This window comes from Chrysemys picta, chromosome 1 (assembly GCF_011386835.1).
Source record: "Chrysemys picta bellii isolate R12L10 chromosome 1, ASM1138683v2, whole genome shotgun sequence".
In the NCBI taxonomy this organism is placed as follows: Eukaryota; Metazoa; Chordata; order Testudines; family Emydidae; genus Chrysemys; species Chrysemys picta.
In genome coordinates, this window is record NC_088791.1 from 15,987,224 (window position 1) to 16,005,167 (window position 17,944).

Here is a 17,944-nt window from a genome sequence, read left to right on the forward strand (position 1 = left end):
AGTTCCGGGCGGCTCCGCTGGGCCTGGGCGGAGGGTTCCGGGCGCTGGAGCGGACTCGGAGCAGCGACGATGAAGAAGGAGCAGGTTCTGCACTGCCAGTTCTCGGCGTGGTACCCGCGCTTCCGGGCCCTCACCATCCGCAGGTGGGAGTGGAGCGGGCGTGGGGGCAGGGCCTGGAGGGGCTGGGCCGGGGGAGGGGGTGTGGGGGCAGGGCAGGGCCTGGAGGGGCTGGGCCGGGGGAGCAGGCGTGGGAGCAGGGCCTGGAGGGGCTGGTGGGGAGCAGGATATGGAAGAGCTGGGCTGAGGGTGAGAACATGCAGAAGCTGGTGTGGGGGCAGGGCATGGAGGAGCTGGGCTGGGCTGGGGTGGATGGGGAGGGCATGTGCACAAGGATGGCTATTCTGGGTTAGACCAATGGTCCATCTAGCCCAGTATCCTGTCTTCTGACAGTGGTTGCTAGTGTCCAATGTTTCAAAGGAAATGAACAGAACAGGGCAATGTATCCAATGATCCATCCCCCTGTCCTCCAGTTCTAGCATCTGGCAGTTGGAGGGTTAGGAACACCTATTGAGAGACTGGTATGAGAGGAGTGCATGGGGGCTGCGGTGAAAGTGTAGGGGAGAGCATTGAGGGCTGGGGAGGATGTGGAGGCAGGGCATGGAGCTTACACCTTTTCATGGTTGAGGAATACAGTTACAAAATGAATTGCATAGCAAATGTTTCAGTTAAAGAAACCCTTTGTGCACTTTTATTCTCCTATTTGCCCTCCCCCCTCCCCCATCTAAGGAAAAAGTGTTTTTGTGTGTTGGTTTGATTTTGGGGGGGGTGGGGGGGAAGAGCATAAGATTGGGATAGAACACAACAACTGTGTTCATGTCCGTGTGTTTCTGCGTGTGTTCCTTCCACAGAATTAAAGGGACATGGAATGTTGTTGGGATTTTTTAGTTTCTTTAGCCTTAATTATTCTAATAATTTTTCTGCCTTTTGTTTGTTCAGTGCTATACTTCCACTGCCACAGAATGTGAAGGATTATTTGCTGGATGATGGAACTCTGGTAGTTTCAGGAAGGTAAAAATAAGTATTTTTCAAATATTAAATTTTGTCTCCCTATACATAGTTCATCTTCATATATTTGATAATATAGGGTGGATGAAAATCATTAAATACAGGTTTATTTTTTTAATAAACCCTTTTAAAATTAAATTTGGAAAAAATGACAACCTATATTCAGACCTAAATTTATTATATAATCTGTTAAAATCATTTAAATTAAGTAGTACTTGTTTGCTGTTACTTTTTTAAAGAAAGTCAGACCTCTGAACCAGTGGAAGTTACTGGTTAAGCACCTGGAACTAGAGTTGGAAGCGCTAAACCAACTTTTGACAACAGTAGCCTCTTTTGCAAGTTTAGAGAGAAAATTTTCCTCATTTTAGTTTATTCAACTAATTTAGTTAAATGACTAGTTAATTCAAAATTAAGAAACCAATTGGGAGTTGGAAGAAGCAGGAAACTCTTCTGATCTATAAATAAAAACTAGGATTGAGAGGATGACATTATCTAGTTCTAAAATCTTGAAGGACCTGGGGACCAGAAACAGTTCACTAATTATAGATCCTAATTCCTTTTTTAATAAATCAGTTGATTTTAAATGAAAAACATATTTGAATTATTTTTTTCTTGTATGTCCAGCACAAAAATTAAATGCTCTTTTGTGCATTCTGAATTACATTTGAATGTCTGTCCAAAATAAGCTTGACTCAAATCACAAGTGAAAAATCAATCATTTAGTAAATAAGAAATGTATAATTTATCATTTTCTAATATAAAAATGTAAAAATTAAGAATAAGCAACTATATATCTTAAGTTACCTTTATTCATAAATAAATGTGCATTGATATTGTATCCTCTTGTTTGGCACAAAGAAGTAACACGTTTGTGTAAAGGCAAGTTGCAAATGACGTAATTTAATGGTTACCAACTAATGAGAATCAACCTTTCTTTAGGAAAATAACTTAAAAATACAAATATAAAACACAATTAAAACAATTATTTCAGTAAAAGTTTCCTGGTTGCTAATTTAAATCATGATTAAAATCAGTGATTTCAGTTGCTTTAATTTAATTTCCATCCTGATAGGGAGGAACAAAGGGTGCTATACCCTCCCCTGCAGAAGTTGGGAATGTTGCCTCTCCTGAGGCACAAGAATGAGTTTTCCACACAGCAGGTCATTGCTCTTCCAGCTAAGTCTTTGGGTTAACCCAATCATGTTGTATTCAAAGTAATGAAATCAGATAGCATGACTGCATCTGGAAGGAGGAGAACACTGGAGAATCCATTAAATATACAGCTAGCCATAGTTCCCCAAAATGGCGAGAAGCATGTGGAAGAGGGGAAAACAGGCCATGAATTTGTTCCCTCTCTGGCCCCCAGATTAAGTAGAAGATCTGGTAGGCCTAGGAGTTGTAGTAAGGAGACTTAGGCTTTGGCTACACTTGCTAGTTACAGCGCAATAAAGCAGCTCCGGGCGCCCTAGCTCACTCCCCATCCATACTGGCAAGGCACGTAGAGCACTCTGACTCCACGGCTACAGCGCTGCTGGTACTCTACCTGGGCGAGTGGAATAACGTTTGCTGTGCCCCCGCTGGAGCGCCGCAGCACCATTGTGAACGAGGTGTTGCGTTACTGCGCTGTGATCAGCCTCCGGAAACGTCCCATTATCCCTTTAAGTCAAGTGGCCACTCTTGTCGTTGTGAAATCGTCTGCAGGAATGCGGAAATGCCCTTTCAAAGCTCCGTTTCGGAGAAGCTGGCTGCTTATCAGCACAGAGAAAAAGCAAACATTTACTGTTTGCTTTGAGTGAGTGAGAGAGAGGCGGGGGAAGGGGGTCTGAACTTACAAGACAGCATGCTGACACTCTCAGCACCCCAAAAACCCACTCTCTCCCCCCCTACATACACAGAACACACTCCCTGTCACACTTCACCCCACCCCCATTTGAAAAGCACGTTGCAGTCACTTGCATGCTGGGATAGCTGCCCATAATGCACTGCTCTCAATGCCGCTGCAAGTGCTGCAAATGTGGCCACGCCAGTGCGCTTGAAGCTGTCAGTGTGGACAGAAAGCAGTGCTTTCCCTACTGCACTCTCCGAGGGCTGTTTTAACTCACAGTGCTCTACATCTGCAAGTGTAGCCATGCCCTTAGTATGAGATGGGAGTCCACAAAAGAATAAGGCTACTTAGGCTGCCTTATGATTAAGGTTGACTTTAAGCAGAACTAATAGTGCATATGGACCAGACAATCTCCTATGTCAATGCCATGATGATGATTACTTGATGGTGGAGTAGGATGGAGCAGATATATTAGAGAAACAATGGGCAGAGACGTACATTTGCTTCTTGATCTCCTGTTAGTCTCTCCCTGCTGCTTCTTTGTAAAGTGATTTATTGTATGCATAAATCTTGGTAATACCCAAATTCAGAAGTCAGTCCTTGTTCTATAATTTCCTAGTTAGTACTTTGCCTTTGTTGCAGACCTAATGATTAAGAGATGTAGATCAGAAAGTTGTGGTGCATTTCTAGAAAGTCATCCTACTGGGGGAATTCTGCACTATTGCGCATATGCAGAATTCATGACTCCCGCAGATTTTTTTCCCTCTGCGAAAAATACATTCCACCAGAGGCACTGCAGTTATGCCCACCAGGGGCTGCTCAGGCACCAGAACAGAGAGCAGCTAGCTCACCAGCAGTAGCAAACAGCAGCTGGCTGCATTGCTCACAGTGCCCAGCCTGCAGGGCCAGGTTAGAAGGCATGGGATATGGGTGGGAACACAGGGCTGCTGGGGGATCACATAGACTGGAGTTCAGAAGGGCTAGTGGTGGGAGACAAACTGGGGCAGGGGCTGAATGGGAATAGGGGTGTAGGGTCACATGGGAACGGAGAGCAGGGGAGTGCAGGGCCACACGAGGATAGGGGCAGGGGTATGGGACACATGGGGACAGGGGCAGATGTTCCTGACTGAATGGGGGAGGCTAGGGTTCAGCCAAATTCTGCATGGAGGAGGCTCCCTAACAATCCCCCTTCCCCGCCAAAAAAACACTGTTCCATATTTCTTTCACCCAGACCCAACAACCCCACAGGTTCATTCCCAGGCTCCTTCCCAGAAATTGTTTCCCTCTCCTTCAGCTCTTCCGTTACTCCTGACTCCCACAAATCTTTGCACTGCTTCTGAGGGGTCTGAGAAATACGTTTCTGTATTGTCGTCATAGGCGCCGACTCCGTGGGTGCTCTGGCGTTGGAGCACCCACAGAAAAAAAATAGTGGGTGCTCAGCACCCATTGGGGCCCGCCGATCAGCTCTTCCTCCTTCTCCCCACCAGTGCCTCCTGCCCGCCAGTGTCCATGTCATTCGGCTCCTCCCCCTCCCTCCCAGTGCCTCCTGCCCTCCGCAGATCATTTGTTCAGCGGTGTGTGGGAGGCGCTGGGGGGAGGGAGTGGAGCGAGGGCAGGGCATGTTCAGGGGCAGGAAGAGGCGGGGAGGGGTGGGGCCTTGGGGGAAGGAGTGGAGTGGGGGTGTGGCCTGGGGCAGAGCAGGGGTTGATCACCCCCCAGGAAATGAGGAAGCTGGCCCCTGTGATTGTAGTTTAAATGAATTATTACTCAAGAGTTCTGTATTAATAAGCCTAGTAAGGAATCTTTGTCAAAAAACATTTCCTCAATCTTTTTTGTTGTCTGTATTGTTACAGACATACTTGCTGACCGGTATTTTGAAATAAATTGCCAAAATAATTGTAACTGGTGTGATGATATTGTGTTATTTTGACAAATAAAATATGTAGAATTTTGCAGAATTTTAAAATGTGCGCAGAATTTCCCCAGGAGTAAAGTCACAGTGAGGGAATGTGAATTAAAATATTTTAAAAAGACGAAACCATATTATTTTTCCCTCCAATTTTGAAAGGTTTTCGAAAGGATATGTATAGGAAATTAGAGTCATCATCAAACTTTTATGGCTAGGAAGGGCCTGCATCTTCCCTCTGATCCTGCATCATTATGTAAATCAACTTAGCAGCTATTATTCAATTTATGGCCAAGTTTCTGAAAATCTAAGATTCAAGGTCTGATTATGCAGTCGCTGGACATGAGCAGCATCTACTGTGTTCAGTGGAGAGGTTGTCATATACTGCTGCATAATTTGATTTTTAAGTGTCTTTAAACATACAATCCTGTATAAAGTCCAGTCTTTCTGGAAGGTGAATTTTCTAGAAAGCAAACACACGTGTTTTAGACATCATCGTCTCTCAGTCACGATTAGTTTTGCTTTTAAACCTGGATGAATCAGCATCTGAATCTTAGATCTGCAGAGCTGAATTGTAGTTTGCTCCATAGTATCTTTGTCAATGACTTTGATGAACAGCAGAAACTCTGTCTATACTACAGGTGCTACAGTGGCACAGCTACAATGTAGATACTTGCTACAGCAATGGAAGGGGTTTTTCTGTCGCTGTAGTAAATCCACCCCTTTGAGAGGTGGTGACTAGGCCAACAGAAGAATTCTTCCGTTGACATAATGGTGTCTATACCAGGGCTTAAGTCGGCTTAACTACATCTCTCTGGGGGTGAAAAATCACACACCTGAGTCAACGTAGCGAGATAGACCTAAGTTTTAGGTATAGACCAGGCCTTAGCTGCTTGCAGTTTTTGCTCTCCAGTAACACTGTCTCATTAGCAGCATGGCAAACATCAAACCTGTCCTGCTTGCTACACTGACTTCCCACAAAATATGGACTCATAGTCCTGGACTCGGTCCTTTCCCTTGAGGTGCTCAGTGATATGGGCCAAGGAACCTAAGAAATCACCTAAAGCTCTAAGATGAAGATTGTGGTCAACCACTCCACTCACTTGGCACAACGAAGCACCAACAGTCCAGCTTGTTTGTAAGGGGACAGAACTTTCTCAAGCGGTGGTCTGAGACTGTGGAATCAATTCCAATAATATCTAAGAACCATTAAAAACCTCAACTTCTCCTCCATGTGCAAGGCCTTCCTCTTTGATCTTGCCTACAAAAACACACAAGCAAAGTTAAAAGCTCCCAGTTTTCCCCCGGGGAGAGGAGCAGCATCAATCCTGTGGTTTTCTAGTTACCTCATTTAATGCACTGCTGGGAGGCACTTACCATGTGGATGGGTGTGGTATAAAAATCTGAATAAAATGAGTCACAAAATATTCAATGAGTTTGAATGGTTTCAGAAGTGAAAGTGATATGCTGACAAAAAAGCAGAATGATTTTGTGACGAGGGCACTGGACTTGGGAGATCTGTCTTCTATTCTTGGCTTTGCCACTGACTCACTGTAACTGCATCACAGTGTATTGTGAGACTTAATTCATCCACTTATAAAAGCACTTTGAGATCTTTAGCTGGCAGTTATGGTGGAAGTCCAAAGTGTTCTGTCAAAATCAAACTCTCGATACTCAAGATTTCTAAGAGCTTTTTTTTTTCCCCTCTCTAACTTTTGTTTCAGGGATGATCCCCCAACATGTTCTCAGGAAGACAGTGATGATGATCAGGCAGAGGAAATACAGGTTGGTACAAAATGTAATAAAACTTATGTGAAGTCTCTTACAAAGTAAATGTATCAATACTTACCACATCTGTAGAGATCTATAGGGAGGCATAGCACTTTACAGAATAATAAAAACATGGTCCCTGCTGTGAGGAACTTAAAACTTAGTTTAGATCAGGGATTGGCAACCTTTGGCACACGGCCCGTGAGGGAAATCCGCTGGCGGGCCGGGAGGGTTTGTTAACCTGCAGCGTCCGCTGGTTTGGCCGATCGCAGCTCCCGCTGGCCGCGGTAGGAGCTGCGATTAGCCGAACCTGCGGACACTGCCAGTATTACAAACCGTCCTGGCCCGCCAGCGGATTTCCCTCATAGGCCTCATGCCAGAGGTTGCCGATCCCTGGGTTAGATACATCCTGACTTCAGGGAGGGAGGAAAGATTGCATAAAATATTGCTATTATATTTGTTTCTCACAAGGACATATCTTATTAGTTTCTTTATTAATTGGTTTTGTTAGGCTCAGAAGGAAACAGTGGAGAGACTGTGGAAAGAAGTGAGTTTTACAGGGGGCATTTGAAGGAACAAAGAGAGGCTATGTACCAAACAGGATCAGGGAGGACATTCCAGGCAAAGGAAGTCCGAAGAAGTGGGCTGTAGTCCACGAAAGCTTATGCTCTAATAAATTTGTTAGTCTCTAAGGTGCCACAAGTACTCCTGTTCTTTTTCCAGGCAAAGGAGGCACCCTGGGAAAAACAATGTAAGCTCTTGAGGAGAAAAAGAATTGAAGCGAAGTTAGCTAACCATTGGTCTAGAACTGAGAAGTGGTGGGAATTGGGACAAGATTTTGGCAGGGACAGAGCTGTGCCAAGCTTTACTCTGCACATCTCCTTGGCTTGCTTCTCTGTCATGTTCTGGTTGTAATTTGCAAAGACGACTTCAAGACTTATTTCTACAGTTAAGGACGGTAATACTGATGCTAAACCCAAGGTTTTGTGCTGTGCATGGCTTTTCATAGCCCCATACTTCCTGAACTGTTCTGCCTCTCCCTTTTTCCTTTAGACCATTATTTTTATTAGGTCTTGTCTACACAGTGAGTTAGTGTGTGGCAAGCCGGGGTATGACTCTACAGCATGACAGCCTGCTGCACACTAACTCACTGTGTCGATTCTGTTACACCGCAGTGAAAGTTCTGGGGGGTGGCTCAGAAACCCACCATGCTCTGGGACTTTCACTGCACTGTAGCAGGACCTACACATCAGGTTAGTGTGCAGCATACTGGTGCGCTGTAAATTCACACTCTGGCTTACTGCATGCTAACTCACTGTGTAGACAAGCTCTTATTTGCTATCTTCATTTATGTGAAGTGTTTTGTCTACAAAAACTGCACCTCTCTATATGTTGGGTGCTGTACCCACTCTCGTCTTTATGATACAAGATCTCCAGGACAGAAACTGGATTTGTTTGGCATGTTTTACCTATTTTACAATGTTATGTAGATTTATGGTGTTACATAAATAATAAATATGCTAGGACATCCAAGAAACCATTAAAAATTGTTCTATTCCTCTTTCATTTAGTGGTCAGATGATGAGAATACCACAACACTTACGGTAAGGATGCTTTATGTACCTAAAAACATGGGATTTTGTCCACGTTATTCTTTCTGTAACCTGAGAATTAAGCTCATTTTCAGAAGGTTAAATTTACCCATTGTTACAATTAACATGTATCAGGCCATTCCAGATTTGTAGCAGGGTGGATGTTTCTCATTATAGAACCTGGTGGAATCTCACTTTTTGTCCAAAACACACCAGTGACCGGAATCTTATTTAAATTGTAATATGAAAATCAAGTTGTTATTGCTTCCTTTGTGGATAATCAAAAATAAAAATGGGCCAGTGTTTAAGGATCTGACTCTCACCAGGCTATAGGAAATGAACAGAAGTTCAGCACTAAATATAGCCATCTTTCATTCTTGCCACTTCCAACATGTGTCCCCAATTACATAATCAAACCTTAGGCAGAAGAGATGAAGGCCCTGTAGCTTTCTGCTTTCAGAGCTCTCCGCAACTCCAATCTCCTACACCTTTGCCATTATTTCCTCCTATGTCCCTTTCCTACGATCTGCTCAAATTGTCATTTTTCCTTCTCCTGTCTTTGCATCCTTTTTGTGCAGCCCCCTGCTCTTGAAACAGGATCCTGACTACTGTGAAACAAGCCCCCTCCCTCTCCTCTTCCAAATCACTTCTGAAAAGTCCATTAATTCCACAAATATTGATGTAGTTGCACCCCTTTTTGCCTATCATCTGTGCCATGCCCATCCATCTTATTAATGTGGTAGAGCCAAAGTGTTTTGATCAGTTTTGTGGCTCCATTGTTTACTCCTGGGGGATTCTGCGCCAAAAAATTAAAAATTCTGCACACAATATTTTAAAATTCTGCATATTTTATTTGTGATTATGTTGTGTTATTTGACACCAGTTTCAATTATTTTGGTAACTTATTTCTAAATACACCTCTACTCTGATATAATGCTGTCCTCGGGAGCCAAAAAATCTTACTGCGTTATAGGTGAAACTGCGTTATATCGAACTCACTTTGATCTGCCGGAGTGCGCAGCCATCTTCCTCTCTACCCCCCCTCCCCCCGGAGCACTGCTTTACCGCATTATAACTGAATTCGTGTTATATCAGGTCGCATTATATCAGTACCTGTCAGAAAATATATCTCTAACAATATAGACAACAAAAAAGATTCAGGAAATGTTTTTTGACAAATAGAGTCCTTACTAGGGATATTAATACAGAACTTTGAGTAATAATTCATTTAAACTACAGTACAGAACCGTATTTTCCGCACCTCTCAGAAGCAGTGCAAAGGCTTGGGGGAGTCAGGGGTATCGGAGGAGCTGAGGGAGAGGGAAGTAATTGCTGAGAAGGAGCCTGGGTATGACCTTGAAGGTTTGTTGGGTATGGGTAGGAAAAGTATGGAACAGGTTTTTCTGGGCGTGGTGGTGGGGAGGGATTATTAGGGAGCATCCCCCAGGCAGATCCTGGCTGACCCCTAGCCCCTCCCATTCAGTCAGGCACATCTGCTCCTGTCCCCCTGTGACCCTGCACTCCCATGTGTCCCTCCACCCCCACTCAGACACTCTCTCCCCCTGTCCCCATGTGTCCGTGCACCCCCGACCCCATGTGTCTCTGTGCCCTCACTCAGCCAGTCCCGTTCCCCCTGTAGCTCTGCAACCCCTCCCCTCTGCCCAGGCACCCCCATCAGCCAGTCCCTCTCCCCTCGTATACATGTGTACCTGCACCCCCTGTCCCCATGTGTCTGTGTCCCCACATAGCCATCCCCCTTCCTTCTATAGCTCTGCACCCCCTCTGCCCACGTGCCCCTGCATCCCCTGTCCCCATGTCTCTGTGCCTTCACTGAGCCTTCCCTCTGTAGCTCTGCACCCCCTCTGCCCGTGTGGCTCTGCATCTACCTCCTCCCTGTGGCCCTGCGCCTCCACTCCCATTCAGCCCCTGCCCCAGTCTGTCCTCCCCCACTAGCACTTATGAGCCCCTGTCTGACCCCCCAGCAGCCCCACGCTGTCTGACTCCCCATATCTCCTGGGGGCTCCTGACCTGCTCCAATAGGCACTGTGAAGAACGCAGGCTCTTTCTCTTCCCTATCATAGCTGGGACTTGCCAGGAGCGGCTGCTGTAGTCTAGCGCCATAGCGCCCTCTGGTGGGCATCAACTTTTCAGCAGAAGCTATTTTCTGTAAAATAATAATAATAATTAAAAACATGCATGGCACATGAAATGTGTGCACACAGTGACGCAGAATTCCCCCCAAGAGTAATTGTACTAAGCACTGTACAAACATGTGTCCTGGACTCTCAGTAGCTTATATGTTTACTTAGAGTTTACAGCTTTGCATTTTAAATCTATAGAGACTTAAACATGTGTTTAACTTTACACTTGTGAGTAGTGTCTGTTGATTTCAGTGGAGCTACTTACACACCTGTGTCTTTTTCAAATTGGTGCCTTAGATTGTAAATTGTTCAGACCGGGGATTTTGTGTGGTGTTCGTTGCATTTTACCTTTCTAATTATGAGATCTGATTCAACAGCCAGACATTATTTGCACAGCACTGTAAACAAAACATGACACTTTACAATCAAAGAAAGTACATTCAAAAAGTGCTGTATCCAAGTTGGTGTAACTCCACTGACTTCACTGAAACTATGCCAGCTTAGACCAGCTAAGCATCATGTCCAGGCTATGGATTGGAGTTCATCACCTTAGTTGCTCTATTTGGGTTACAGTTACAAGAGGCTCCATCAGAATAAATTAGAGGATTAATATTTGTAGAAAAGCTTATATTATATAAAGGTCAAGAGCTATATGTGTTCCGGTTTTTGAGAAATGGCAAACTTCCCTAGGCTGGAGATAGGAGGAAGCAGGGTTAATGATTTGGATGTTGCTTATTCTGTTTCAGTATTAAGATGTTTTGATTGTATAACTATGATTTTTTATGCTACTTAAAGTAAAACTGATTCATTTTTATACATTTATTAAGGATGTTCAAGATCCGAGTTATATGAAAACTTAGTGAGTAAAATCCTGGCCCAGTTGAAGTCAATGGCAATTCTCCGTTGAACTCAGTGAGACCAGGATTTTACCTCCAATGTGTATACTTTTGTTTTTCCTCTCTGCCCCTCATGATGTTTTAGGAGATTTATTTGTCTTGAACCAATCACTGATTTTTATATGCTCTTTTAAAATATGTCTTTCTGATGTAATTACTAGGGCTGTCGATTAATCACAGTTAACTTGCACGATTAACTTAAAAAATTAATTGCGACTAATCACAGTTTTAATCGCACTGTTAAACAATAGAATACCAACTGAAATGTATTAAATATTTTGGATATTTTTCTACATTTTCATATATATTGTATTCTGTGTTGTAATTGAAATCAGTGTATATTATTTTTATTACAAATATTTGCACTGTAAAAATGATAAACAAAAGAAATAATGAGGAGTTTGGTGGCACCTTAAAGACTAACAGATTTATTTGGGCATAAGCTTTCGTGGGTAAAAAACCCACTTCTTCAGATGCATGGAGTAAAAATTACAGATATAAGCATAAATATACTGGCACAGGAAGAGAAGGGAGTTACCTTACAAGTGGAGAACCAGTGCTGACAAGGCCAATTCAGTCCGGGTGGATGTGGTCCACTCCCAATAATTGATGAGGTGTCAATACCAAGAGAGGGAAAATTGCTTTTGTAGTGAGCCAGCCACTCCCAGTCCCTATTCAATCCCAAATTAATGGTGTTAAATTTGCAAATGAATTGTAGCTCTGCAGTTTCTCTTTGAAGTCTGTTTTTGAAGTTTTGTTGTTGTTGAAGAGTGGCTATTTTTAAATCTGTTATTGAATGTCCAGGGGGATTGAAGTGTTCTCCTACTGGCTTTTGTATGTTACCATTCCTGGTGTCTGATTTGTGTCCATTTATTCTTTTACGTAGAGACTGTCTGGTTTGGCCAATGTACATGGCAGAGGGGCATTGCTGGCACATGATGGCATATATCACATTAGTAGATGTGCAGGTGAATGAGCTCCTGATGGTGTGGCTGATGTGATTGGGTCCTCTGATGGTGTTGCTAGAGTAGATATGGGGACAGAGTAGGCAACGGGGTTTGTTACAGGGATTGGTTCCTGGGTTAGTGATTCTGTGGTGTGGTGTGTAGTTCCTGGTCAGTATTTACTTCAGGTTGGGGGGCTGTGTGTAAGCGAGGACTGGCCTGCCTCCCAAGGTCTATGAGAGTGAGGGATCGTTTTCCAGGATAGGTTGTAGATCGTTGATGATGTGCTGGAGAGGTTTTAGCTGGGGGCTATACGTGATGGCCAGTGGTGTTCCGTTATTTTTCTTGTTGGGCTGGGCCTGTCCTGTAGTAGGTGACTTCTGGGTCTCGCTCTGTCAATCTGTTTCCTCACTTCCCCGGGTGGGTAGTGTAGTTTTAAAAATGCTTGATAAAGATCTTGTAGGTGTCTGTCTCTGTCTGAGGGATTGGAGCAAATGCGGTTGTATCTTAGGGCTTGGCTGTAGACAATGGATCGTGTGATGTGTCTTGGATGGAAGCTGGAGGCATGTAGGTAAGTATAGCAGTCAGTAGGTTTCCAGTATAGGGTGGTGTTTATGTGACCATCACTTATTTTCACTGTAGTGTCCAGGAAGTGGATCTCTTGTGTGGACTGGTCCAGGCTGAGGTTGATGGTGGGGTGGAAATTGTTGAAGTCCAGGTGGAATTCTTCAAGGGCCTCCTTCCCGTGGGTCCATATGATGAAGATGTCATCAGTGTAGCACAAGTAGAGGAGGGACGCTAGGGACGAGAGCTGAGGAAGTGTTGTTCCAAGTCAGCCATAAAAATGTTGGCATACTGTGGGGCCATGCAGGTACTCATAGCAGTGCCGCTGACTTGAAGGTATAAGTTGTCCCCAAATCTGAAATGGTTGTGGGTGAGGACAAAGTCACAGAGCTCAGCACCAGGTGTGCTGTGGCCTCATCAGGGATACTGTTCCTGAGAGCTTGTAGTCCATCCTCGTGGAATATTGGTGTAAAGAGCTTCTACATCCATGGTGGCCAGGATGGTGTTTTCAGGAAGCTCATCAATGCATTGTAGTTTCCACGAGAAGTCGGTGGTGTCTCAAAGATAGTTGGGAGTGCTGGTAGCGTAGGGACTGAAGAAAGAGAGTCCAAATAGCCGGTAGCTATTTTCTTCATGTGTCAGTATATTTATGCTTGTATCTGTAATTTTCACTCCATGCATCTGAAGAAGTGGGGTTTTTACCTACGAAAGCTTATGCCCAAATAAATCTGTTAGTCCTTAAGGTGCCACCGGATTCCTTGTTGTTTTTGTGGATACAGACTAACATGGCTACCCCTCTGATAAAAGAAATAATATTTTTCAATTCACCTCATACAAGTACTGTAGTGCAATCTCTTTGTTGTGAAAGTGCAACTTACAAATGTAGATTCTTTGTTTGTTACATAACTGCACTCAAAAACAAAATAATGTAAAACTTCAGAGCCTACAAGTCCACTCAGTCCTACTTCTTGTTCAGCCAATCACTAAGACAAACTGTGATGGGATCCCCCCAGGGTGTAGCCTGGGACTGTGGGACTCCTGTGCCCCCTTAACTCTCTCCATCCTGGCTGTCTCTCTCAATGCCTTGTTAGTGACCAGTAGCAAGCCCCTCCAAGGTGTTGTGATCGTCATTAACTTTTTTAATCGTGCAATTAACTTTTTTAATCGCATGATAGCCCTAGTAATTACAGTGTTGAAATAATGTCTGTCTGTTTTTTAAACAAAGTGTATGTGTAGAACACAAAGTGCCTTCTCAAATGTCAAAGTATTTTAAAAGAAAAACTACTAAGAAAATCCATCACACGTACAAAGTAAACTATTTTTTTCAGATTCAGTGAAAATAACTTCTTTACTTGGCTCATAATCTACATTCTGAACCTTACTTTGTGCCCTGCAGCAGTGGCTGTCATGGCCACTAGGAACACTTAAGAAATGCGTGACAGAGAATTTAAGTACATAGAAAAGCCAGCTGCATAAACCTCACAAAGAAATCTATTTGTGCAGGGATGTATTAAAATGGAAAGGCTCTAGACAGACATCTCACATGTACTTAATGACAGTAAAGATCAAATTGAATGCTGGTAAAAGGGGCCAGATTGACAGCCCGATAGAATTCAGTCCTCTGTCCACAGGCCAGGCACTATACAGCACAGGCACATTGCCAACACAAGCTTCCCCAGCACTGGCCTGCCATTCTACTTGGGGTGGTTTTGCCTTTCTCAGCAGCATGTGGCTGCGGGTCACTTGCCAGAATAATCTGGATATATCCCACTCCCACTTAATTCCCTGCCATTTCAGGGGCCTCAGGCACTGGTGTGCCTGAGTCACTTCTTTTTTCTGCGTGTGGCACATAATAGTTTAGTCCCCTGAGGGTTGTAATACACCTCTACCCCGATATAACGCTGTCCTCGTGAGCCAAAAAATCTTACTGCGTTATAGGTGAAACCGCGTTATATCAAACTTGCTTTGATCCGCCAGAGTGTGCAGCCCCGTCGCCCTGGAGCATTGCTTTGCCGCGTTATATCTGGATTCGTGTTATATCGGGTCGCGTTATATTGGGATAGAGGTGTACTTTGGTCTAATTTCAGTTGTTGGGTTTAGTGTGGGAGTGGTGGTGGTGGCTTGTGATATACATCGGGTCAGACTAGATGATCCAGTGGTCTCTTCTGGCCTTAAATTCTGTGACTATATGACCAAGGCAGTGATGCTGTACTAATGGTTATAAAAGCGGCGTGAGTGCTCTGACATTGAGAAAACACAGGGAAAATGGGTTTAAAAGACTTCTTTTGGTGTCTGACTAGTTCACAGCATGAGTTCTGCAAAAAGAGCACAGCATGAGTTCTTTGCAAAGTTGATTTTTGAAGCTGGTTTCAGTCCATCAGTTCCTAATTTCTTTTAAAGATTCTGGATGATCTAATTTTGTCCTAGGTTGTGCGCTCTCTGGGGCAAGGACTTATTTTGTATTGTTTTGGTATGGTGCCTAGTACAATGGAACTGCTCAGCAATTTTTCACAACAAGGTTAGGGACTAATGTGTTTTGCTCACGTTAAACAAAATGTGTACAATCATTTTTATTGTGAATTTCTAACATTACCGTGAATTGGAGCAGGGACATGAAATATGACCAGTTTTGCCCTAGTTCCAGAATATGGCCTTTGCTCCCTGAATTTGGCATTCTGAGTCTCTGAAAATCGCAGTTCGCACATGCTCAGTTGAGACTCGTTAGATTTTGGCTGCTAAATGCTCAGAAGATGCCATCTACACTGAGCGTGTCCCATCACCTCCCAGCACCTTCATGCTGATTGGACTGCATGCCCACAAAGTGACAGAGCATCAGTGTTGCCAGCTATTCCTCGGTGAAAGTCACCGGAGGGGACCTTGAAAAGTAACTCGATGGTGCAAAAAATTGCTTGTTCAGGTTTTTGGGGGCAGGGTTGGGAGGGAGGAACTTCAAGTGTGGTTCCTTTTGAAAACTAAACAGTGCGGTAAGTAAAAACTCAAAACATATGAAGCCAAGTACAACTTAAATCATTCCACTTAAGTGGGGATTTTTTTTTAAGTGGTTTGGTGGGAAATCGTGTTGGGAGAAGCTAAAAAAGGATAAAATATTCTTGTGGATGTAAGATTTTATTTGCAGTGTGGGGTGTGAGGGGAGGAGAAAGATCTTAGCTTTAACCTAGCTGTTATTTTTAAGATGCAATTTATATAAACATTGATGGAAATAGCATTTTCCAAACACTGCTTACTGTGACATCATTTATTTATTCTTCAGAATGAAAAATCTTTGGAAAATGTCCACAAGTCTCTGATATTCTTTTGAAGGGCAGAGATTTATTCCTTCCTCTGTGCTAGCCACCCACACTAGTAGTGCTTGTAGAATCGTGAAGGATTTTTTTTTTTCTATTTTTGGTGTTCTTCTATACAGTAAATCACTTATTTTTAAACAAGCATCACATTCTTTTTCAAAGCCAAAGATTCCCAGCACAGTCTATTCTCTTGGTGCAAGTTAACACATATTACTGAAGAGTGTCTTCAAGGCCCCAGCCCTACAAGCTGTTTCCCATCAGGAGGAGCCACATTGCATGAAGCCCTATTAACTTCAGATGCAGAACAGCTGGGAGATCAGGATCTGGGATTGTGTATATAGATTTGCTCTTCTCTATAGGGATGTTGTCATGTTAAGTGATAAATATTAAAAAGTGCGTATATTTTTGTGTGTGTGTGTGTGTATATGTGTATATATATATATATATATGCAAAATATACACACATATATATTCCTAATAAATTAAGTTTTAGTTTTGTGAGGTGTTAAGCTCTGATGCATATCTTGTTATTTAACTGATTTGTTTTTTTTTGCACTTGTATCAGTTTCAGCACTGAAATTAGACCAGTCAGTTTTGTTTATTGTTTCACTTTCTAGCTTTCATACCTTGGCATAATGCTACAATATTTGGGTTGCAAATTTTTCAGGGGAATGTCTAAAAACCTCCCCCACCCCCCAAAAAGATCATTTGTTTGAAATGTCTAAAACCAGCATGAAAAAAATTCTAATCTTGTCAAATGTTATTTCATTATCATCTATAGTCTTGACTTAACCTACAAGTGTCTCTTTAAAAGTTGCTTATTTGTCTGACTTGCAGTGTGGCTAGTTCTCATGATTTTATCATCAGTCTTGTGATGATTTTTTTTTTCTAAAGCCCCAGGAATCTGTTTTCATTTAAAAAAAACAAGTAAGTGTCTAGCCCTCATTATTGCAGAGAAAAGCTTGAAAACATGAACTGCAAAGGTTTAAGCATCAGAAAACAAAAACTTATTTAAAATCTCATGATTTTTGGAGCCTGCCTCATGGTTTTTGAATGGTAATACTGGATTTGCATATGAATCTATTGCAACTGTAATTTACATCCTTAATTATATTTCTAAAGCTAACCTTTTTCCTGATTGAATGTGAATTACCTTCTGTTCTCCATTTAGGCACCAGAATTCCCTGAGTTTGCACTTAAAGTTCAAGAAGCTATCACTTCCCTGGGGGGCAGCATCTTCCCGAAGCTCAACTGGAGTGCTCCAAGGGTAAGAACACTGATTACATCCTAAATGTTTTAACAGACTTTGTTGTAATCAACTCTTTGATGTTTCTGGGACGTGGGAGGAGAGTAACTGCATTGATGGAGGCTGGTGCAGTAGCAGAGTTCTCATTGGAGTGCTTCTGCAGTACAATTTGGTGCAGTCGAGTTGCACACCCTGATGTAGTACAGCATTGCATCACCCTGGTACTGTTTCATGAGCTGGAATTTATATGGGAAGAGGTACGGTATGCACGTCCTTTCCAAACATTCAGCTGTTCTCTTCATTTGATAGGCATTTATTAGTGGTTTGTAGAGAAAATAAAAATGTCTAGAAGCTTAGCAAGAACTTTAGTTTTACTTTGCCATGACAATTCTGAGATATATAGCTAATTTAATTGCTTTTCTTTGACAAAACAAAGTGTTATGAGATTAAAATCCCGGTGAATAGTGTAAGGGTTATTTTAAATGTAATAATCTAAAAAGGTTTTTACTGATAGGCAGCAGCCCCTGCTTTGATTATTGTGGTTTCTCCATAATTCACATACTTCAGTATTTTTTGCTTAGAGAAAAATCAGTCTTTAAAAAAAAACAAAATTCTTCTCCCCTCCTCTCCATCTCCCCATCACATCTCCCACCCCCCCACAAAAAAAATAAGAAGAATAAAACCTAGCTG

General features: G+C 42.9%; 1 protein-coding gene across 1 annotated transcript in view; it reads left to right on the forward strand.

Annotated features, from left to right (window-relative positions):
- Positions 1 to 7: 7 nt before the first annotated feature.
- The window catches only part of CDC123 (cell division cycle 123), a 79,623-nt gene continuing 61,686 nt past the window's right edge, over positions 8 to 17,944 (forward strand). The window contains exons 1-5 of the mRNA XM_008172230.4: positions 8 to 143; positions 997 to 1,068; positions 6,521 to 6,581; positions 8,138 to 8,170; positions 17,180 to 17,275. Of these exons, the coding sequence (XP_008170452.1) occupies positions 70 to 143; positions 997 to 1,068; positions 6,521 to 6,581; positions 8,138 to 8,170; positions 17,180 to 17,275 (336 nt within the window). The 5' untranslated portion in view covers positions 8 to 69. The remainder of the gene's footprint in view (positions 144 to 996; positions 1,069 to 6,520; positions 6,582 to 8,137; positions 8,171 to 17,179; positions 17,276 to 17,944) is intronic.